At 36.9% G+C, this 25,731-nt stretch overlaps 1 protein-coding gene across 1 annotated transcript in view; it reads right to left on the bottom strand.

Annotated features, from left to right (window-relative positions):
* GABRG3 (gamma-aminobutyric acid type A receptor subunit gamma3) overlaps nucleotides 1-25,731 on the bottom strand; it is a 643,721-nt gene that overhangs the window by 59,438 nt on the left and 558,552 nt on the right. The window contains exon 6 of the mRNA XM_059371735.1: nucleotides 21,703-21,840. Within this exon, the coding sequence (XP_059227718.1) occupies nucleotides 21,703-21,840 (138 nt within the window). The remainder of the gene's footprint in view (nucleotides 1-21,702; nucleotides 21,841-25,731) is intronic.

Here is a 25,731-nt window from a genome sequence, read left to right as displayed (position 1 = left end):
AAAAAAAAAAAAAAAAAAAGAAAAGAAAAGAAAAAGAAAAAAGAAAACATTCTGAAAATTGAGAGTTGGCCACAAGAAGCAATGTTAACTTGTTGTTTCAGATGTGTCATGGAAAAGACACTGATCTCAGAGTAACAGGCTCAAACATCAGCTGCAGTGCATATTGGGTGTGTGGGACATGGCCCACAATCTTCCTGAGATTCAGTCCCCTATGTATTAATAAAGATATTTACACATGTTCTACCATCCTCAAAGTGTGCGATGAGAAGCAAATGAAAACTTTAAAATGGTATATGTATAAATATCACTGTCACCATATACTAAGTGTTATAATTTGTTCAGGTCCCATGGAAAGATAATTTTGCTTTTAAGGAATAATTAATTAAATTTGATTTTAAAAGAGCAGACACAGTCAGATGTGATTTGTATCATAGAATTTCAATTTTCTTAATGGGTGAGCGGTTCATTCAACCAAGCGATGGTTTTTCCACATTTCCTTTCTGAATTAGAGAAAGAAGATGACTCACAGTGGGTTTGAAAGATTTTTCAGTCAATCTTGTGAACAAAGACACTGTCGCTATTTTTAAAATTCTGACTTTAAAACCCAGACTGATTTATTACTTAGATTGCACTCAGACAAATATGACAAAAAGCCAAGAAGAAGCCACTTTTAGAGTTTCTTCTACTGAGCTATTTTAAACATATATTCCTATTTGCATTCAAGATAGAAATCTCACTCTAGTGCCATGTTAAAGCATGTCTCATTGTATAAAATGCTAACAGTTGATTTAATGGACTATTTACTAAATTAAACTGCAGAAATCTCACAATTCCCTCTTACAGAAAGTGGATTAAGGTAATAATAAAAGATAATATTTATATGTAGGCATGGCAATTATGCACGTTACATATGGTAGTTTACTTCAATTCACAACAGCCGTATAAAGGAAAAGGCAATTTCCTTCTCATTTATGAGAGATGTTCATGCATGGATCACAGAACTTGCCCAAGGTCAGATAGCAGGTAAGTGGTGCTGCAAGTGGTGCTGCTGCATTCAAAGCTGGGCAGTCTGGTTCCATTGCTCCTACCCTCTGGGCTTACTTTTTACCATGGGCACTGTTAGAGAAAACACTTTTAAAAATTTCAACTGGAGCATGACCTATCTATTGAATATATAAAATTTCATGTTCAGAATAATTTGGGGGATTTTGGAGAATTAGTTAGAAAAGCTGCTAAACTTAAAGCCTGAATAAACTTTGAAAATATCAGGCATTCTCATCAAATGGTATGGCTTTTGCCAAAGTCATGGAAGAGCAATCCTTTCCCATGGTTACTTTGAAAATAACAACTTTGGTATTTTAGGGGGCCTATTTGGGACTTTGTAACAAAAACACACCAGGGGACAATCTACTAGTGCAGTTAAATCTAGGCCCCAGGCTTCTGACTTGATCTCCTCCTTTGATGCATGCTCTAAACTTATAATAAGTATGCCCACCACAGAATGTGTCTCACATTTCCGGTCCCGTTTCACAAACCTTGCTCTAGATGCTTTGACACTCGGATAAAAAATGCTGTGTCTCTTGTCCACATAACTTTAGATAACTAGACTCAGGTTCAGATGGACATTATGGATAGCCTTGCTACAGCAAATAAATGGTTAGTATGCAAATATCTTAAACATTTAACCAAAGAGAAAAGCCGTTTGCTATAAAAATCACAAAAATCTCATTTCACTTTTATTTTTAGTGCCTATTTTGTTGGATATCAAATTGTTTCTTTTTATTTATATTTAATTGAACTATACTTAACATATAGTGTTATACTAGTCTTAGGTATACACTATAATGATTCAACAACTCTATATGTTTTTTTCAGAGCTCATAAAGATAAGCGTAGTGTTAACCCCTTTTACCTATTTTGGGTGATTATATCCCCCGTTAGGTCGGCGGGGCTCCGAGGAGTGCAGGAGGAACAATAGAAACGACCGCTGGGTCCTGCCATCTTGCAGCCTCATCCACACACCCTCCCTACCCTCCCAGCCCTTTCCTTCACCCTTGACTCTCCTGCCAAAAGGATGTATGCCCAGGTCACATCTCCATAGGTAACCCGATACCTATGCAGGAAACAGATAAAAGACCCCCCAGCCAACTTCCTCCCAGTGCAACTTACCCCACTCTGGTTTCCAGAGTTGCAGAATCTCGCCTAAGGGTGCCCACCTCCTCCTGGCGCAACTTTCCTGGCTCCCCTTTTCTCCTGAGCGCTGAAACTTCACTGGAGAGTGCCTTTAATAAATCTTGCCTTGCACCCACTTCGCCTGGTGTTGTGTTTATCTTGCCTATAAAACTTTACACCCCTAACTATCCAACTACCTCCCCTATGGCAAACCACAAGGTTGTTTAAGAGTCTGGTTTTTTGTTTGTCTTTCTCTCTCTCTCTCTCTCTCTCTCTCTTTTTTTTTTTTTTTTTTGTTTGTTCATTTGTTTTGCTTCTTAAATTGGACCTACGAATGAAAAGAAAAATTCTGTTTTTCTTCACATTTTGAATTCCATTGTCTTTTGTCAGCCTTGATTTCGGATTCAAAGTCAGATGTCTGTGTTAATTTTGCTCCTTTGATGGTAATCTGTCTTTTTTACTCTCCATGCTTAAAGACATACTTTCTGCCTTTGGTCTTTGGCAGTTCAGTGGTTTTCTTTGTATTATACATCTTCTGGAGTTGACAAGTGTTACTGTGTGACTGAATGTCATCATTTATCTATGGTAAGTATAAGCCTTTATTTCTTCAGATAGTGCTTCCCATTTTCTATGGCCTACATTTCTGGGATTCCAATTGCACTTAGTTTTAATTTTTCTCTTTACCAATTCACTTACATTATAGCTTTTTAACATATCTCACATATTTATTACACTCTTATATTTTTAAGAATTTCATGCTCTAACGACTGAGCTAGCCGGGTGCCCAAACACTCTTATCTTTTTAATTATTTATTCCTTTCTATGTTTTTCCTCAGTTTTGATATTTTCTGTTGATCTCTTTTATAGTTTAGTAGTCATATTTGTCCTTTTATCTATTTTTATCTAGTAATTTAACTTTATCTTTTGTGTTTAAAATTAAAATCCTTGAATTAAAATAATCCATCAGAATGTTTCCTATTTTATAAATTCCTGTTCTCTGGTGAAAGTATAAATATTTTCATTTATAATTTTCTCTTTTCTTCTGTTCTTTTAAAAATATTATTTATTTCCATTCTAAAGTGTTTGTTGGCTAACTCCAATATCTTAATCACCTGTGGGTCTGTGTTTATCTTCTTTCATTTTTCTTTTGGGTTTTGTTCATTTGGCATCAGCATACACCTTGTGTGAAATTTATATGAAACTCTTTTTCTTTTGATCCTCCAAAGACAGTTTATTTTGGGGGGGGGAGGGCCAGTAAGTAAGTATGGGATTAGTCAGTCTATCACAATGAAGAGTTGGGGTAACTCAAGCCTCAGTTAGTAGTAGGATGCGTTTTATTTTTGTGTGTGTGGTTGGTTTTATTTGTTTGCTTGTTTGTTTTTATTTTTATTTATTTATTTTTTTGTTTTGGTCTCTTTCACAATTGCTTTAGGCCATAACCCTTCAGGGATTCTGAGTTCTTGGTGTCTTCACCATGACCCCAATTCTGGTGCATCCCCAGTGATAATTCTTGTCTTCTCAACACTGATGAGCGGTTAGACTATTCTTCTTCTCAGAGGTTTCTGCTTGTTTTAACTTCCTTCTCTTCATAGTATCAGAATTCAGAAATGTCTGGAGAACAGAGTTCATTTGCTCTTCCTTCTTTCCCCCTGGGATTCTGGCCCAAAGGGCTTTTAATTATTAAATTTTGTTGATGCTCTAACCCAAAGAGATAGCTTTTTACAGCACCCTCTCTCCACAGTCTTTACCTATATTTTTAAAATTCATTTCTATTTCCAGATGCTCAGCAAATGCTCACAAAGATAAAGTCTCAACAGAATCTGGGTTCATCTTCCTATGTGGTGTCCACGTTTCCAGGGTTTTGTACCCTCAAGTCATGGTTTGGCACCTACCTGATGTCTTCAAAGAGATTATAATGTTATCCTATCCATTTATTTTTTAGTTTATTTCAGGTAAAGAGTTGGCATACTGCAAACCACTCAAAAATAATTGGAAGCAGATCTTCATCATTATGATCATTATGATTTTTTAAAATTTTATAACAGTTTTAGATTTACAGCAAAATTGTGAAGGTAATGAGTTCTCACGGTCATTACACTCAGTTTCCCTTATTATTATTATTTTTTAAGATTTTTATTTATTTATTTGACAGATCACAAGTAGGCAGAGAGGCAGACAGAGAGAGAGGAGGAAGCAGGCTCCTGGCTGAGCAGAGAGCCCCATGCGGGACTCAATCCCAGGACCCTGGGATCATGACCTGAGCCGAAGACAGAGGCTTTAACCCACTGAGCCACCCAGGTGCCCAGTTTCCCTTATTATTAATAATTGCATTGGTATAGCCCATTTGATACAATTAATTAGCCAATATTAGTACCTTATTAGTAACTAAAGTCTATACTTTACTAAGATTTTTAAAGTTTTCTCCTAATGTCTTTTTTCTGTTCCAGGATCCTAATCTGGATACTATATAATTTAAGTGATTGTGACAGATTTTTCAGGCTTCCCTTGTTTGTACTGACCTTGATAGTTGTGAGAAGTACTAGTAAAGTGTTTTGTAGGATGTCCCTTGATTGTGATTTGCTGCTGTTTTCCTCATTATTAGACTGGGCTTCTGTGATTTTGGGAGGAAATGACCAGAGGTAAAGTACCATTTTCATCGCATCATTTTAAAGATACATACCACTGACATTATATCACTGTTGTTGTTGACCTTCATCCCCTGGATGAGCTAGTGTTTGTCAGATGTCTTCCTAGTAAAATTATTTTTTTCCATCACTATGTGTAGTTCAAACTTGAGGAGTGGGAGTTAGTCTACCTTTCCTTGAGGGCATAACATCTACATAATTTATTATGTAAATTTTTATGCACAGGACATCTGTCAAATTTCTCCTACTTACTTATTTAATCATTTATTTATGTCAGTAGGGACTCCAGATAATTGTCATGTATACTTATTTTACTTTTGGATTATAGTTGAACACTAATTTATTTTTTTTTTTTTGCTCAAATTTTTCAGCTTTAAAAATTGTGACATCTTTTAGTTGGCTTCTATTTCTCTTTGACATACCTTGTCATTGTGTGTTTTCTTTCTTCCTGGCACTATAAGATGCTCTAATCTTACTTATATATTTCCTGCCCCAGCCATACAATCAATTATTCCTCCAAGGATCCCTCTTTCCTTTTACTGGAGAATAGCATTAGAAACCAAGATTTGGGTTCACTGATACCGGGGTGTCATTGCTTCTAGAACCTCTCAGCTGACAGAGCAAGAAAATGTATCTGTATATACCAACCTGTGCATGTATACATATCTACAAATAGTTTACTTCTCTTAAATTAATATAATTATTTGAAAACCCAAGCCAAATGTCTCACCACTGACTTACTTCAAATAATTCCAATATATATATCCTAAATTTCCTGTATGTTTTTCTCAGTGAAGATATTGATATACACAATTTAGTTGTTAAAATAACAACCTGGTGCAGGCATACCTTGTGTTACTAGTCTTTGCTTTATTGCACTTCACAGGTATTGTATTTTTTATAAATTGAAATTTGTGGCAACTGTGTACACAACAAATGTACTGGCACTATATTTCCCATAGCATTTTCTCACTTTGTGTCTCTGTGTCACATTTTGATAATTCTCCTAATATGTCAAACTCTTTCATTGCTATTTTTATTATGAGGATCTGTGATCAAGTGATCTTTGATGTGACTATTCTAATTGTTTTGAGGTGCCATAAATAACACCCTTACAAGATGACAAAGGTAATTGAAAAATGTCATGTTCTTCTGTTTCCCTCTCTCCCTCTCTTCAAGCCTCCTTGTTCCCTGAGATACAACAATATTGAAATTAGGCCAATTAATAACCCTACAATGGCTTCTAACAGTTAAGGTGAAAAGAAGAGTCACACGTCTTTCACCTGAAATCAAAAGCTAGAAATGTTTAAATTTAGCAAGGAAGGCATGTCAAAAGCTGAGATAAGCCAAAACCTAGGCCTTATGTGCTAGTATTCCAAGCTGTGAAAACAAAGGAAAAGTTTTTAAGAAAACTAAAGGTGCTACTTCAATGAACAGGGAAATGATATGAAAGTGAAACAACATTATTGCTGATATGAAGAAAGCTTTAGTGGTCTGAATAGAAAATCAAAACAGTTATAACATTCCCTTAAGAAAAACTTAGTGCAGAGGGCACCTGGGTGGCTCAGTGGGTTAAGCCGCTGCCTTCGGCTCAGGTCATGATCTCAGGGTCCTGGGATCGAGTCCCGCATCGGGCTCTCTGCTCAGCGGGGAGCCTGCTTCCTCCTCTTTCTCTCTGCCTGCCTCTCTGCCTACTTGTGATCTCTCTCTGTCAAATAAATAAAATCTTTAAAAAAAAAAAAAAGAAAAAAACTTAGTGCAGAGTAAAACTCTTTTTTCAATGCTATGAGGGCTGAGAGAGGTTGAGGAAGCTGCAGAAGAAAAGTCTGAAGCTATCAGTGGTTGGTTGATGAAGATTAAGAAAAAAAGCCATCTCCATAATGTAAAAGTGCAAGGTGAAGCAGCAAGTGCTGATGCAGAAGTTGCAGCAAGTTATCTAGAAGAGCTAGCTAAGATAATTAATGAAGGTGGCTACATTAAGCAATAGACTTCCAATGTAGATGAAAAAGCCTTATAGTGAATGATGATACTGTCTAAGACTTTCATAGCTATAGAGGAGAAGTCAACATGTGGCTTCAAAACTTCAAAGGACAGCTAATACAGCGGGCAACATTAAATTGAAGCCATCTATTTACTATTCTAAAAATCCTGGGGCCCCTAAGAATTATGCTAAATTGGGGTGCCTTGATGTCTCTGTTAGTTAAGCATCTGACTCAACTTTGGTTCAGGTCATGATATTGGGGTTATGAGATCGAGCCCCGTGTTGAGTTCCATACTCAACAAGGAATGTTCTTGAGATTCTCCCTCTCCTTCTGCCCCTTGTCCTGCTCTTTCTTTCTCTTTCTCTCTCTAAACTAACTAACTAAATAAATAAATAAATAAATAATTTTAAAGAAAAATAATTCTGATAAATCTACAGCCTGGGCTCTACAAATGGAATACTATAGTGTGGGTGCTAGCACATCTGTTTACAACATGGTTAATGAATATTTTAAGGTCACTATTGAGACCTACTGCTCAGAAAAGATTTATTTCCAAAAATAGTACTCCTCATTGACAATACACCTGGTAACCCAAGAGCTCTGATAGAGAGATATGAAATTAATATTTTTTTCATGCCCACTAATGTAACATCTATAGTAGCCCATGACTCAAGGAGTCATTTCAACTGTCAAGTATTATTATTTAAGAAATAAATTTCATAGAATAATAGCTAGCATATATGATGATTCCTCTAATAGTTCTGGGTGAAGTTAATTAAAAACTTTCTGCAAAGGAGTCACCATTCTAGGTGCGATTAAGAAGATGAGTGATTTATAGGAAGAGGTAAAAATATCGACATGAATAGGAGTTTAGAAGAAGTTGATTCTGATCCTCCTGGATGAGTTTGAGAGGTTCAAGACTTCAGTGAAAGAAGCAACTGCAGATGTAGTGGAAATGGCAAGAGAACTAGAATTAGAAGTGGAACCTGAAGATGTGACTAAATTGTTGTAATCTTATGATAAAATTTTAATGGATGAGGAGTTGCTTCTTGTGGATGAGCAAAGGAAGAGTGGTTTTCTTGAGATGGAGTCTACTCCTGGCAAAGATACTGTGAAGTTTGTTGAAATGACAACAAAAGATTTATGATATTACATACACTTATTTGATAAAATAGTGTCAGTGTTTTTAGAGGATTGACTTAAATTTTCAAAGTTCTATTGTGGATAAAATGCTATCAAATAGCATTGCATGCTGCAGGGAAATTGTTTCTGAAAGGTAGAGTCAATTGATGTGACAAACTTCATTGTTTTCTTGTTTTAAGAAATTGCCACAGCCACCCCAACCTTCAGCAACTGCCATCCTTGTCAGTCAGCAGTCATCATCACCAAGGAATGACCTGCCACAAGCAAAAAGATTATGACTTGCTGAAAGCTCATATAACAGCATTTTTTGGCAATAACATATTTTTACAATTAAGATAGGTACATTATTTTCTTAAACATATGCTATTGCACACTTAATAGACTATGGTCTATTATAGACATAACTTTTATATGCACTGAGAAACCCCCCAAATTTATGATATTTGCTTTACTGTGGTGGTCTGGAACCAAAACAGCAATTTCTATGAGATATGTCTGTAGATATGTTCTCTATTATAATTATAGACTTTATATATTTAGATATAAAGTTTCTGGTTTTAATTTCACAAGGTAGCATTTACCTAATACAAAGGAAAAGATATTCTGCAAGCATCGTCAGAGAAATAGTTGAGGAAGGTAAAAGGATTAGATAAAGAATGTTCAAAAACATTAGTAGCAAAAGAAATGCAACACAGTATTGAGTCAGTCAGAAATCATAGTAGATTATTCTTCACTGACTTCGAAGTCACAGGAATGCAATTTTTATCCACCAGCTATAATCTAGTCTGATCCATCCAGTGTATGCCAACCTTCAGAATCAGAATCACTGGAAGGGTATGAAATCTAGAATCCTGGGATCCTACCCAAAAGATTTTGATCTAAAAGTTTTGGGGTGAGGCCCTGGAATCTCAATTTCTTACCACCTACTAGGTGATGCTGAGGATGCCTATTAACAGGTCACATTCATGTTAACAAGGCTGGTTCATGGCTTGTTTTCTTCTCAGTGATTGCAAACAGTCTACTTCAGAGATAACACTGATCCTTAAGGGAATCCAAGTGTAAAGAATCTGTTTGAGACAGAGAAAGACTCATTTCCAAATACAATTAAAACACTGATTTTCATAGTATGTGATACTTTCTAGGTTACTGATACAGGTTGAATTGTGTTCCCCCAAAAGTATTGTAGTCCTAAGACACAGTACCTTAGAATGTGACCTTGTTTGGAAATAATAGTCATTACAAATGTAATTAGTTAAGATGAGGTTCAAACTGGAGTAGGGTGGACTCCTAATCCAATATGACTGATATTCTTATACAAAAGTGGAAATTTGAACACAGAGCAGACACGGAGAGAAGTAAGATGACATGAAGACACAGAAACAATGTCATCTACAAGCCAGGGTTGGGGGGCTAGGACAGATCCTCATTTACGATGCTCAGAAGGAAATAATCCTGATGACACCTTGAATTTGGATTTAACACCTCCAGAACTGTAAAATAACTATTCCATGCTACTGTTAAAACAGCCCCAGGAAACAAATACAGTCACTCATGCTCTCTCTCTTTTTTTTTTTTTTAAGATATTATTTATTTATTTGACAGACAGAGATCACAAGTAGGCAGTGAGGCAGGTAGAGAGAGAGGGGAAAGCAGACTCCCTGCTGAGCAGAGAGCCTATGCAGGGCTTGATCCCAGGACCCTGGGATCATGACCTGAGCCAAAGATAGAGGCTTTAACCCACTGAGTGACCCAAGAGCCCCTAAGTCACTCATGCTCTTAAACAGTGTTTGCAAAATTTAGGTGAACATATTTATTATTTTATATCAAAGTTTCAGAGTAATATAAATAATACTTCTTATATTCCTGTTAATGGAGAAAAGTAGGACCAGTCAGACAAAAGTGGCTGCCCAGCTTCACACCCAAAAGATGTTGGGGTTAATGAAGATTATGCTTACATAGGTTCTGTGATGATGTGATGCAATAATGACGACAGTCCACCTCAAAGTACTTGGTGTTGACAACACACCTAGAGACTGGAAAACTAACCTTAAGATTGAGAGGTTCTACAATGTTTTTCTATTTCACAGTTAAGTTCCATAGAATTATTTATACCTATTTAAAAATATTGAATAATAATATCCATCCTCTTCAGACTTCACAATGATTCTGGGAAACTTTTATATAGATAATGCTCCAAATGCATTAATCTTCTCAGAAAAAAAGAGATGTGTAATTCTATATTATTGTCATCATCATTTTGAGTTTGGAGATTGAAAATAAGAAATGACATTTGTCTATAAAAACAAAGGCAAAAATGAACTTTTGGGACTTCATCAAGATCAAAATCTTCTGCACAGCAAAGGACATGGTCAAAAACCAAGAGATAACCCACAGAATGGGAGAAGATATTCACAAATGACACTACAGACAAAAGGTTGATATCCAAGATCTATAAAGAACTCCTCAAACTCAACACCCAAAAAACATAATCCTGTCAAAAAATACAAGACATGAAGAGACACTTCTCCAAAGAAGACATACAAATGGCTATTAGACACATGAAAAAATGTTCATCATCACTATCCATCAGGGAAATTCAAATCAAAACCACATTGAGATACCACCTTACACAAGTTAAAATGGCCAAAATTAACAAGACAAGAAACAACAAGTGTTGGAGAAGATGTGGAGAAAGGGGAACCCTCTTACACTGTTGGTCGGAAGTCAAGTTGGTGCAGCCACTTTGGAAAACAGTGTGGAGATTCCTTAAGAAATTAAAAGTAGAGGTACTCTATGACCCTGCAATTTCACTACTGGGTACTAACCCCAAAGATACAAATGTAGTGAAAAGAAGGGCCATGTGTACCACAATGTTCATAGCAATAATCACCACAATTGCCAAACTCGGAAAGAGCCAAGATGCCTTTCAAAAGATGAATGGATAAAGAACATATGGTCTAAAAATGGGCAGAAGATATGAACAGACACTTCTCCAATGAAGACATACAAATGGTTATCAGACACATGAAAAAATGTTCATCATCAGTAGCCATCAGGGAGATTCAAATGAAAACCACATTGAGATACCACCTTTCACCAGTTAGAACAGCCAAAATTAGCAAGACAGGAAACAACATGTGTTGGAGAGGATGTGGAGAAAGGGGAACTCTCTTACACTGTTGGAGGGAATGCAAGTTGGTGCAGCCACTTTGGAGAACAGTGTGGAAATTTCTCAAGAAATTAAAAATAGAGCTTCCCTATGACCCCGCAATTGCACTCCTGGGTATTTACCCCAAAGATACAGATGTAGTGAAAAGAAGGGCCATCTGTACCCCAATGTTTATAGCAGCAATGGCCACGGTCGCCAAACTGTGGAAAGAACCAAGATGCCCTTCAACGGACGAATGGATAAGGAAGATGTGGTCCATACACATTATGGAGTATTATGCCTCCATCAGAAAGGATGAATACCCAACTTTTGTAGCAACATGGATGGGACTGGAAGAGATTATGCTGAGCGAAATAAGTCAAGCAGAGAGAGTCAATTATCATATGGTTTCACTTATTTGTGGAGCGTAAGAAATAACATGGAGGACATGGGCAGATGGAGAGGAGAAGGGAGTTGAGGGAAATTGGAAGTGGGCGTGAACCATGGGAGACTATGGACTCTGAAAAACAACCTGAGGGTCTTGAAGGGGCAGGGGGTGGGAGGTTGGGGGAACAAGGTGGTGGGTATTAGGGAGGGCACATATTGCATGGAGCACTAGGTGTGGTGCAAAAACAATGAATACTGTTGTGCTGAAAAGAAAAAAATAAAGAACATATGGTCCATATATACAGTGGAATATTATACCTCAATCAGAAAGGATGAATACCCAACTTTTGTATCAACATGGACGGGACTGAAGGAGATTATGCTGAGTGAAAAAAGTCAAGCAGAAAGTCTCAATTATCATATGGTTTCACTTACTTGTGGAGCATAAGGAATAACATGGGGGCATTAGGAGAAGGAAAGTAAAAGTGAATTGGGGGAAATAAGATGGGGATATGAAGCATGAGAGATTTTGGACTCTGAGAAATGAAGGAAGGGTTTTGGAAGGGAGTGAGTTGGGGGGATGGGTGAGCCCAGTGGTTGGTATTATGGAGGGCATGTATTGCATGGAGTACTGGGTGTGGTGCATAAACAATGAATCTTGGAGCACTGAAAAAAATAAAATTTTAAATAAATAAATAAATAAGACCTCGTCAAACAAAATTTAAGAAAGTAAAAAGATATTTTTCTAACAGGGATTCTCTAAAACGTCATCAGAGTACTGCTGGTGATCGTCTATGTTGCAAAATGCCAGACACACTTAGCCACACAACTGTGTTTCATGAATATTCATTAAACTGTCTTAATTGTTGACACCTAAATTCATGCTGGATTTGGCCAGAAAAACACATACAGAACAGCATACTGGGGTGTGCAGGTACAGCATGTTTTCTCATCCTTGGGGCCTCCAGCTACCACACTCCCATGTCACATTATCTTCAGTCCACAGAAATTTCTCACAGTTATATATGAGAAATATTCCTTCCCATTTATTCCAGCTGCACTTTCTTTCAAACCTCAATTGTAACCAGAGGTTTAATTGGGTGTTAGATTAATGAATAAATGAGTGGTTGGAATGAATGAATGAGTGAAAAAATAAATCTATCTATCTATATAAAAAATATTATGAAGAGAGTGATCAACATGGCAAAGTTGGACATTTGTCATGATGCTGCTTTAGGACTTTAAGGGGTTCATAGTACCTCCTTTTCATATCCATTAGGTTGGATATGAATCCTATTAACCTTGCATTTCTATACAAAGAAGAATGCTTTACCTGGGAATTCCCTCAGTAGGAAGTGGGGTATCAAATCAGATCTCCCCAGCTGCAGTCATATTTGTAAGAACATTCTGGGGATCCTAGAAAGATGATGTGAAGCTAAGAATAGTACTTGGAAACATTACAACACAAGAATGTGAATACCAAATAAAGAAACACCTAAAAGAAATATTTGTATTTTTAATTTTATTTTGTAAACACTCATCCTACTAGTGAATTGATTTTCTGGTTCACATAGTCTAAGTTTTGCCAATAAGCAACAACAATCTGTGAGAATGATATTGTTGCTGTGATTAATGCCCATTGATGGTTAACAGTGCAAGTAAAAATTATCAATTAGTAAATATATGAATTGGAATATTTTTGAAATGTAAAGTTCTTGCTATAGGTGTGATTATACAAAAGATTGACTATGGCCATAAAACTTTTAAAAAGTGGGAAGGAGACAAACCATAAGTGACTCTTAATCTCACAAAACAAACTGAGGGTTGCTGGGGGGAGGGGGATTGGGAGAAGGGGGTGGGATTATGGACATTGGGGAGGGTATGTGCTTTGGTGAGTGCTGTGAAGTGTGTAAACCTGGTGATTCACAGACCTGTACCCCTGGGGATAAAAATATATGTTTATAAAAAATAAAAAATTAAAAAAAAATTGTGAACTCAGACTTACTCTAATTTTCTTATGGACCACAGTATTTGTAAAAATAAATAATCTCATTTGAAGGAAATTAGTATTCTCCATGATAAAAATTTAAATAAGAAATAAATTTGCAAGCTTCTCTGTGGCAGAAAGCATTTCTTCTTTTCCTCTCTTATAGTACAGTCAAGCGGGGTATGTAAATATTCCATATTTGTCCAAGGTAAAAGCTCAATTATTGACTAGTATGTTGGATTTGTGAGGTTATCTTTTTTAATTTTTTTCTCTAAATTATGACGTTAAGTACCAAACTGTCTTCTAAATTAAAAAAAAAAACCCTCAATATTATTATACGCAAATGGAATGCACAAAGTGATTTTATTTATTTATTTGACAGAGAGAAATCACAAGGAGGCAGAGAGGCAGACAGAGAGAGAGAGAGGAGGAAGCAGGCTCCCTGCAGAGCAGAGAGCCCGATGCGGGGCTTGATCCCAGGACCCTGAGATCATGACCCGAGCTGAAGGCATCAGCTTAACCCACTGAGCCCCACCCAGGCGCCCCAATAAAAAGCTTTTTTTAAAAAAGTATTTTATGGTATAATCCATCTCAAAAGTGCAGGATTAAACACAGACTGATTTATTTAAAATAATTCTTCTTTGTGTTTAGACATATTGGACATCTTCAGGAAGAGAATGCTATATGCACTGTTGCCTAATTTATCACCATAGATAAGAAACACTTTTGCTGACATAATGTTGGTATCTTGTAGTATACTGGTGACCCATAGAAAATGCTGGGGAGATGCTGAGACACTTGGCTACATGTGAAGTGCCAACAATAAGCTCTCCCTTCACCTCTGTGCTCCTGCAGCAGTTGGTGGAACACATTTATATTGACACATCTCTCACTAAATTCTAAATCCTTAAGGTAATTGTAAACATGAAGACTCCTCAAGAAGTGTCCAGCACATTTTAGCTTTTCCAGGAACCCTTTTGCAACTAAAAGAGTTAACAGACGATTGAATCTAAGAATAGTAGTTGAAAATACTTTAAAGGGCATAGCAAAGTTTGTATAAAAATATTCAGGAAGAAATCAGCTCATTATGAATATTTCCACCACTTCCTAAATATTTTAGCATTTTCTATCATGATGTTTTAACAAAGAAATAACATTGCCTATATTTAAAACCTATATTTAACAGCTCATCCCATATTCATAAAGCTTGTCTTGGGTTCTCTAGCAAGAGTAGTTCATATAGGCTTTGAAGCATTTGAATTCAACCAATAACTTGCTATAGGCACATTACTTTATCCTGATGAGTGTTGGATTCCCTAACAGTAATAACGTGTGGGCATTGTGAAGTCCAAATGAGCTAATTCATATAAAACTTTTAAAATAATGACTGAGATATTACATATTAGGTGGTATTATTATAGTCAAGGTCTTCCAGCTCATTGTGCTGTATCTGAGATTTCCCAAGTTACCAAACTGCTTTACGGATCTTTGGGGAAAATGTTATATTCACAGCTTTACAGCCAGTTGCCAGAATTGATATTGCACCAAGGTGAGATCTCAGGAATCTCCCTGAAAGTGCAGGTGAAATGCAACAGCTATATTCCCTTCAGGCAAAGAACTTCACAAGCTGGGACAATCAGGGAGGGATCCAATCTCAGGCAGACATTATTCCAAAAGCTACTTGATCTAGATCTGTTCTTATGGGTATCACCCTTTGATTGTTAGTAGTTACAGACATGCTTGATTCTACTACATGATTCTACAGAAACATGAACATCAACTTGTTCAGCCCCCATTTCAGATAAGCCAATTAGATTTGGAGCCATATCAGCTATTAAGGAAACTTAGTGAGAATTTTTCTCCAGAATATCTGAGTCAGTCTCATGATTCCCTCCAACACATGTCTAATCCTCTTTGACTGATGTGATCACATATTTCTCCAATATGCCTTACTTCATTATCCTCCATTTTTAATGTATTTGTCTCATCTCATTTATACATAACTTACTAGACTTGCTCATTTAAATGACAGAAAGTCTTTTAAATATAATACTTTTCCTTCTTATTGCCTATTTCTGAGTCAACACTCATGATTTCTTGTCTAGACTCACAAATTCCTCTGAACTAATCTCCTTGACTCAAATATTTTCCTTTCTAACTTATTTAAGAGAGCATCACTAGGAGTCAAGCACAGTTTACATTCAACATAGACAATAACTCCTTTGTGTAACACACAAAATAAGATAAACATAACACATACATAAATTATATGATAGATTGTATCAACCAGTGAAGGCAGAGATTGCTCGTAGGGTAGGATTCAATGAGAAGATGATTTTTGAGCACAGACTTACAGAGCATAGGGAATTAGTCATGCAGAAACCCTAATGAAAGTCATCCAGGCATAGAACAGTCCGTCAAAAGTCAAATGGTCAGAACACACTTGATACGGTGGGAGTAGTCTGAGAGAGTGCTTGGGAGAGGGGTGGGGGTCAGGCCATCGGGAGGTAGATCATGTAGGGCTTGGTAGGCCATCATGAAGACTGGTATTTCCTCTAAGTAAGAAGTGGAGTCATGAAATAGTTTTGAGCAAATAAATGCTGACTTCTATAATGAAATATTACTTTGTGGTGGACCATACATAGGCAAGTCTAGAATCAAAGGGTAAAAGGACCTAATGCTATAAATGAGGAAAAGGGTGATGGTGAGTCAAATCAGGATAGTAGCAATGGAATTGGTAGAAATCGCCATATTTAGAATGTTTTGAAGATATAATCAAAAGCATTTGCTGATATTTTGGATTTGATGTATCAAAGAAGGAAGAATTGATGATACTGGAGTTTGGGCCTGAGAAAATGAAAGGATAGAGGGCCATCATCTGGTAAGGAAAGACTATGGGTGGAATTGCCTGTGAGCATTAGTTTGGGACCTGCTGAGTAGAACTGGTTTCCAAGGCATCCCAGAGAAAATCCTGAACAAGCGTTTGAGTCTATGGGGCTGGAATTTTTGAGATGTTTGATCTAGGAGTTAAAGATGTAATTTTGGAGTTAACACCACAGAAGCCTGTATGAGACTCACAGAGATGTGAGTATAGATAGAAAACAGAACTCTGGGGCACTCCCAAATGAATAGAAGGTGGAGAAGATGGAGGTCCAACACAAAAATTCAGAATGGGGGGGGCACCTGGGTAGCTCAGTGGGTTGAAGCCTCTGCCTTTGGCTCAGGTCATGATCCCAGGATCCTGGGATCAAGCCCCACATCGGGCTCTCTGTCTAGCAGGGAGTCTGCTTCCCCCTCTCTCTCAGTCTGCCTCTCTGCCTACTTGTGATCTCTGTCTGTCAAATAAATAAGTAAGTAAATAAATAAATATATAAAATCTTTATTAAAAAATGCAGAAGAGACATGAGGAGGAGGAGAACCAAGAGAGGAGTGTCCTGGGAGCCAAGGGAAGATGAGTCATGGTTAGAGAAGAAGGTTTATCGTTGTAGAGGACCCTGGTGACCCAGGGTTACCAACAGTACTGGTGGAGAAGTGAAAAGGAAAGCTTGGCTAGAGTGGGCTCAAGAGGTTGGCATGGAGGTACTGGGTCAGTGAGACAGGATGATCTTTAGAAGGGTTTGCTGCAGAGGGCACAAATAAGGCATAATCTTGTGGAGGATGAAGTAATCCTCCACAAGTGTGCTGGGCACTTTCTGTTGCCTCTCTGTACCTACTTTCTACTCTTTTCCACCTGCCTTATCCCCAGGAAGCTTCTGTCGAGAGTGCACCATATAAGTTCCCTGAACCTCGGCTTCTGGCTACTGGGGAAAAGGAACAGATAATGTGAGGTAAAGGAAGTTAAGCCATGTATCCTTAGGTTTCTGTCCTGCCTCTGTGCTGCAGGTTGGCTGGATTCTCTACTGAAAGTGACACCAATTGTCATGCAGTCCCCTCACATCTTCTATTTCTCCAGATTCCAGTAACCATTCCCTCTTCTTTCCTCTTCAGCAAAGTGGTAAAAGCTTCCCAATACCACTAACTTGAGATTATTACAATATGTCTATATTTGTTCCCTATTGTTATTGTAACAAAAGATCACAAAATTAGTGACTTGAAGCAACAAGAAATTTGTTATGTTGCAGTACTTCAGGTTAGAAGTCTGACACATATCTTGTTCGGTTAAAATTAAGATATAAGTAGGGCCATATTTCCTTCTAGATGTTCTAGAATTAATTTCCTTGCTCTTTCCAGATTCTACAACTTCCCACTTGCCTTGGCTGATGGTCCCTTCCTCCATCTTCAAATCCAGCATAGCTGTTCCTCTCTGTGAGTTTCTTCCACAGTCACATTTCCTTCTGACTCTCTCTTCCACATTGAACTCATCTCAATAATCCAGAATAATCTCTCCATCTGAAAGTCAGCTGACTACCAATCTTAATTCCATCTGCTAAGTTAATTCTCCCTTATCATGTAACATGATGTACTCACAGGTTCTGAGAATTAGAAAATGGAAATCTCTGGGAACCATTATTCTGCCTACCATAATCCATTATTGCAATAAGTCATAAGCCCTGCCAGCAAGATTGTGCATAGTTTCTTACCTTCATTAACTTCTAATTACCTAGTTTGTGTATGTCACTTGTTGCATGCTGGAGACCTAACTAAAACAATTAAAAAAAATGTTAGTGAAATAAAAGCTTATTTTTAAGTAGATGATAGTAAAGATCCAGTAGAGAGCAAAAAAAAAAAAAAAAAAAAATGGTGTGAGTAAGAGGGAGTTTTGCTGGAGCAATCTCTTGTGTAGGGGAAAAGAACAGGATCTGGTGTAAATATGGATAAGCAATGGGAGCTCATCTGCAACACTATGAGGGAAAGTTGCAATAGGTGGGCAAAGATGTTGGGACATTCTCTGATTTCCTCAAGATTCCAGGAACAGTGAGGAGCAAGATCACTAGTGGAAAGTAAAAGAAGGTGTTGCTGTCAGATGTTGGGACCAAGAACAAAGTAGGAACCCCTTCTAGAAAAGAGAAAGAATAAACAGACTAAGGTTTGGATTTTAATGCAGGTGATATTTATTTCTATGGGAGTGAAAATTCTTTTTTGGGGGTAGGGAGGGGATAAATCTTTGATATTGCTATGTGTAGCCTTCCAAAAGGTCATAATATATGAAAATATATACAAGTATATCTGTAGTATCAATATTTATAAGGGAGGTGGTTAAAAATACCTAAAAAGACTCTTTAGTCTGAGAGGTGATAATGAATAAAAGATTGAGAAACACTGGACCATCACATACTATGATATGACAACCTCAAAACTCTCTTGAAATTCATGGATAACACCTTCAAAAGAGAGCAGTGATGAAAATAGTGTGGTTTATTTACTAGTGTTTTTCCCCCATAATGCTGTATGGTTGTGGTATGGAATAGGTAGAGGACTGGATTTCACTATGGTTGGGTGTACACAAGAAAAAGGGGAAAGGGGACTGAGTGTGCAAAAGAGGGATTGTAATGATTTCTCCAGGATCTTCCACTGGGCAAATAAGATAGAATATTGGGCTGCTAAAGACAGATATGGGAGGTGACCGCCTTGGGCTCATAAGAAATTTAGAAATGAAGAGTGTAAATCCATCATTTATATCTCACTCTCATCTTCCAACAGTATCATCTGATTTATTAGAGGCAAGAGAGTTTAATTTTTTAATATAGATTAATTTCTTTAGAACATATATTTTTTTGCTTATTTTCTAAAAGAGATGGAGTGATTAACAAGATTCAATATAATGTGGAGATTTATATAAAAATAAGGGAAGCCAAAGAAGAGGAGTAGATGGAGAACATTCATCAATGCTAAAACATTCATTGACTTCATGGAAAAAGGAATGACAAAAAAAAAAAAAAAAAAATCCCGGGAAACATTCATTTCTTATTCATTAAGGACTGTCCTAAACATTGCTTCCATCTTGAGTACAGTTTAACTTAATATAAGGTCTATTTGTTATGCTGGTGTATAAATTCCTAGTTTGTTCATAAGTCTCTCATATCTATCATGTTTTTCCAGTGAGACCAAAAACTCCTTGCTGCCAGTGAATGTCTTCCACATATTTTTTAAACCAACAGTAACATAATAGCACTCCAACCTATCTGAAGTGTAAACTTGCTTCAAGTTTATGCATTCCTTGTTTGCGGAACTAAATCCCTTAATCTCTAGCAAAACTAAGTTACTTTCCTTGAGATTTGCAGACCACTGGCCTCGAGGAGTGAATGGCCAAACTTTCCCAGAAGATAAGGTCTGACTGCATTTGAAAACAGCTGCTACTGATGTCAGCAAGTCTTTTCAGGATCATGTCCACAGAGGACTAGCTCCTGGAGGGATTCCCCCTCCCTTTTTCCTATGCCTTTCCCTTTAATACCTTCCAACTTCAGCTGGACAGGGAAGATGATCTTTGAGATGTTAGCCTACCATCGTCTTAGGTTTCAGCTTCCTGAATAAAGCAACCTTTCTTTTTCTGCCATCACACATCTCTTGAGTATTGATTTTTTAAAAGATTTTATTTATTTATTTGACACACAGAGAGAGATCACAAGTAGGCAGAGCAGCAAGCAGAGAGAGAGGGGGAAGCTGGCTCCCTGCTGAGCAGAGAGCCAATGCTGGGCTTAATCCCAGGACCCTGAGATCATGACCTGAGCCAAAAGCAGAGGCTTAATCCACTGAGCCACCTACGCACCCCTTGACTATTGATATTTCAAGCATAGGGTAGCTGAAGCTGAGTTTGGAATGGGTTTTCTGCCTGGTAAAAGTGTCACTTAGCATACAGTCACTCAGACTATTACCTTGACTCCACAGCTCCCTCTATTTGTTGCTTCTCTGTGCTGGTATTCTCTTACAGTCCATTTCAAAACCCTATAGCAGCTGTGCTTTACTTTCCTTTGAAATTTCCTATCCTTTAACATCATCTTTCAGAAAACACCAAGAAAGGAAAAACAGAATCGACATTTGGCAGTTTTTTTTTTTTTTTTTTTTTTTTTAGCTTTTAAATGCTAGAACAATCCCCTCATTAAGTACCCTCCTTGGGCTGCCTTATACTGAAAGGTCTACGAGTGCATTTCTACCATTCAAGAAGCAGAATTACATTCTTAAAGTAGGTGACTCATAATTGGGAAAAAGTCTCTCTAAACACTTCCCTTTTTGCTTTCTCTGCAGATTATTTAAATAAATTATGATTCTTTATTTTTTTTAACTTTATCATTGTTTAATATTTAAACACAGATGGCATTTCTCACCTTTATCACCATGACACCTATAGGGAAGTTTTTTCTCTGTTAATTCAGACTTTTCTTAATGTGTAAATATTCTATATTTTCAACTCTATCCAGAATTCAGGCTATCCTTTAAAGATATTAACCAGTGGCTATCAAAGTTTACATCTTAATCTTAGTCATTGATAAAACAAATCATTATGAAGTTTTAAAAGCTATTCATATTAATAATAAGACCAGTAGAAAGGTTGGTTCTAACCTCATCTGTGCCCCACATACTGGCAAAATAAACTAGTTGCAAAACAGTGGATCATAGGAATAAATAAGTAGTCAAAACTAAGCAAAAAAACCCTCCTAAAACAAAGCAAGAAGAAAAAACCTATAAAACAAACAAAAATCCCTAAAATACTCAAATATGCTAATAGAGGAAACATCTTTCTACCTAACTACGTACCTTATATTATGCACTTAATGATCACTTAATAAAATCAAACTGGTGGATAATTATTGTGCTCAGTATATTGGAAAAGAAATACAAAGCTCAAATAAAGGTTAAAGTAAAGGAAGAAGCTAGAAATTAAAATTCAAAGGACATTTCACAGCAGCTTCTTTTATGTGTAGATTCTCAATAATATTTTATTCATATTATGTATATGGAAAGTTGTAGAACTCTCGTTATTAGTAAAATCAGTTTATATAAATATGGTTGATAGTGGGAATCCTAGTTAAATTTATAAACATGATGTAAATGCCACCTTGATTAAAAAATAAGACAATTCTCATGATCATTTTTCCATCCCAATACAACATTAAAAATATTTTCACTATTGAATCAGTTGTTTTGTCTCAGATATTGCCGAGGTATATGATTGCCCTAATATAACTAGTTAAAGCATAAACATGATGAAATTCTACATTAAAGGCTTGATTATGCCTCCGGCACCAGGGGAAAAAGTCAGATTTTTTTTTGAGAGCTATGTTTCCTTGAATTAATTCCTACCTGCAGATGTTGTTACAATTTCTGTTGTGTTTCTGAGGCCCATGAAGTCAAACTGATAAAGCCTCCAGGATTTCTGATCAGCTGCCTCAACTGAATTTTTTCTCCATCTGTAAATCATTTCTTCTTTGGGGTAGCCATCTGAAAATACAGAATAAATATTAACACTTGAAGACATAGTTTTATAAGAATAAAAGTCAAAATTATAATTCTGATCATTTAACAGAAGTTTACATTTTAGGCCATATTTGTTCTCAAAAATTTCCTCAAAGACATTTAAACTCAAAAATTAATGGCTAAAGGCCACTCAACCCAGAGAATTCCTGCTACAGATCTTCATCAGCAAGATGTTCCCAGCCACAAGCCTCATTTATGTGGACACACCATATAAGAGGGTTACTGTCTTTATTTCTTTAACCTTGGAGAGCCGCTTTTAGTCACCATAGGGTGTGGTCATTTTCAAAATGTGGAGATCCTGGTCAGAGTATTACTAGTTTCTAGACTCTGAGATCTAACTACCTGGCCTAGGCTCATAATACCTTCACCCTTCCCCAGAACTTAGACCATTCAAATCTTAAGAAAGACAGATTCAATAAGGCAATTACTTCAGAATTCCAGAGGTCAACTGACTCTCAGTCCTGCTCTGACATCAGTCTCCAGTTCTGATCAGTGAACTTTAACTTTTATTATAGACCAATGCTTATCTTATTCATTCAATACGCCAGGAAGCAAGATACTGGTATGTTTCTGCTGCCTTAAGCCTAGGGTGACAAACTGCCCAGAGCCAAGTGTCATGGACAGATGTTATTATTAGGGCCCTTTGGGCTCCCTGACCCAAGCCAGAGATGGTGCCAATATCTACTTCTCAATTCCCAGATCTCTACTTCTGAATACCACTTGAGTAATACTTGTTTTCTAGAGTAATTGCCTCCAGGCTCTATGGTAAGGTCTGCTCCCTGGAGCAGGCCTAGATCCCACGTTGTCTTTCAACACATGATAGCATTGATATCATTAGCCCTTCACGGATTCATATAGACACTGATGGCGTGACTGTAGTAGAGAGAAATACATGCAGTACCATCCTGAATATGAAAAACACCACACTGATAAATACATACTTATACAAACATATTAATAAGTGGTTGGAGATTTCTAATTAGACATTGTGAAGATCAATTTGCAAATCTTGTAAAGACGATATTCCTTCCTGATATTTTCCCTTTCTTCCTATCAGTGCTAGCATGGCTCCCTCATTCAAAGACTAAAATTAAACCCTGGCATGCCCCCTGTTTTCTGATTGTGTATTGTTCTGTGAAATTATTGTCACCATAGCTGGGATACTTGCTGTCTTTTAACTTGACTATCTTGGTTTCAAGTCACTAAGACTCAGACCCAGACATTACTATGAAGTAACTAAACCTTTTATTTGGTCATAAGCCACTGTACTGCTTGCTTTATCTTCCTATTATATTATCATAATCAGAAAAAGTACTTTATGCTATAATTCTTTCTTTTAATTTGTTTTATTAAACAGCTTTATTGAGGTGTGCTTCAAATACATAAAACATGCACAGCTCAGTGGTTTTTAGTATATTCTCAGAGTGGTGTAACTTTTATAACAATGTAATTTTAGAATATTTTTATCACCCAAAATAAAACCCCAGACCCACTAGTAGTCAATCCCCATTCCCCTTCCTTGCCCGCATTGCATACATCACCTGTTTCATCCAGTTCTTGGCATCCACTAATATATTTTCTGTCTATATATTTGCCTATTATGGGCATTTCATATAAATTGAATCATATAATATATTATCTTTTGAACTGATGTCCTTCACTTAGTATAATGTGTTTAAGGTCACTCATATTGAAGCCCTTGTTAGGATTTCATCCTTACTTATTACCCAGCAATATCCCACTAAATGAATATACCAAATTTTGCTTATCCATTTGTCAGTTGATAGGCAGTGAGTCCACTTCTATGCTTCTATGAATAATGCTGTTATGAATGTTAGTGATTTTTTTTTAAGCAAATAAGGACTTCACATATCTTTAGGATGAAAGGTAGTTTTACAACTTGGGGCGAGGTTTCCACTGAATTAAGCTATTACCTTCCCATAGAAACAAGGAGATTGGGATATTATCTTTCTTGGTTATATTTTAAAGAAACGGTTCCCAGATCCTTAAGAAAACCTTTAAAAAGATTTACATCTTGTTCCAGAACAGATTTCCTTTCCCTTAATCCAGACTTTTTTCTCCTCCATTTTTCTATCTAAGCAAATAGCAGTGTTTGTGTACCCACCTAATTTCTCAAGAGTTAAAAACACTTCTGTATGAGATTTTGTGCTGACACAGTTTTCAATTTCCTTGGATATGTAAATAGGAGTGAAATTGTTGAGCCATAAGGTAACTCTACACTTAACATTTTTGAGGAACTGCCAGACTGTTTTTCAAGTCTATACCTTAAAATCCTACCAGCCATGCACGAGGGTTCCAATTTCTCCATATTTTTTCCAACATTAGCTAATGACTGTCTTTCTAATTATAATAGCCATTGTGGGTGTGAAATGGTACCTTGCTATTTAATTTACATTTCCTTAACAATTGATGGTATCGAGCAATTTTTCATGGATTTATTCGTCACATATACGTCTTCTTTGGTGAGGTATCCAGATTTTTTGTTCATTTTTTAATTGAGTTATTTGTTTTATATTGTTGAGTCTTTTTTTTTTAATTTTCCAATGAACTTTTAAAAAATTTCTTTATTTTTTAAATTTCTTTTCAGTATTCCAGAATTCATTGTTTATGCACCATACCCAGTGCTCCATGCAATATACATGCCCTATACAACATCCATCACCAGGCTCACCCAACCTCCCACAACCCTCCCCTCCAAAACCCTCAGTTTGTTTCTCAGAGTCCACAATCTCTCATGATTCATCTCCCCCTCCAATTTTCCCCAACTCACTTTTCCTCTCCATCTCCCCATGTCTTCCGTGTTATTTCTTATGCTCTACTGATAAGCGAAACCATATAATTGACTCTCTCTCTGCTTGACTTATTTTACTCAGCATAATCTCCTCCAGTGCCATCCATGTTGATACAAAAGTTGGGTATTCATCCTTTCTGATGGAGGCATAATACTCTATAGTAAAGAAAACAAGACTGGGGGCATCACGTTGCCTGATTTCAAGCTTAATTCCAAAGCTGTGATCAACAAGACAGCATGGAGCAAAAACAGACACATAGACCAGTGGAACAGAGTAGAGAGCCCAAATATGGACCTTCAACTTTATGGTCAAATAATCTTTGACAAAGCAGGAAAAAATATCCTGTGGAAAAAAGACAGTCTCCTCAATAAATGGTGCTGGGAAAATTGGACAACTACATGTAGAAGAATGAACCTCGATCATTCTCTTACATTATACACAAGGATAAACTTGAAATGGATAAAAGACCTCAATGTGAGGCAGGAATTCATTCATTCATCAGCATCCTAGAGAAGAACATACGCACTAACCTCTTCAACATTGACCACAGCAACTTCATCCAAGATATGTCTCCAAAGGCAAAGGAAACCAAAGCAAAAATGAACTTTTGGGACTTCATCAAGATCAAAAGCTTCTGCACAGCAAAGGAAACAGTCAACAAAACAAAGAGGCAACCCAAGGAATGGGAGAAGATATTATCAAATGACAGTACAAAGGGCTGTTATCCAAGATCTATAAAGAACTCCTCAAACTCCACACACACAAACAAATAATCATGTAAAAAAATTGATGGTTTCACTTATTTGTGGAGCCTAACAAATAGCATGTAGGACAAGAGGAGTTAGAGAGGAGAAGGGAGTTGGGGGAAATTGGAAGGGGAGGGGAACCATGAGAGACTATGGACTCTGAAAAACAATCTGAGGGATTTGAAGTGGTGGGGGTGGGAGGCTCGGGGAACCAGGTGGTGGGTATTAGAGAGGGCACGGATTGCATTGAGCACTGGGTATGGTGCAAAACAAGGAATACTGTTAAGCTGAAAATA

This window comes from Mustela nigripes, chromosome 13 (genome assembly GCF_022355385.1).
Source record: "Mustela nigripes isolate SB6536 chromosome 13, MUSNIG.SB6536, whole genome shotgun sequence".
In the NCBI taxonomy this organism is placed as follows: Eukaryota; Metazoa; Chordata; class Mammalia; order Carnivora; family Mustelidae; genus Mustela; species Mustela nigripes.
The sequence above is the reverse complement of the archived record's forward strand: the minus strand, read 5'-3'. Positions and strand labels throughout refer to the sequence as shown.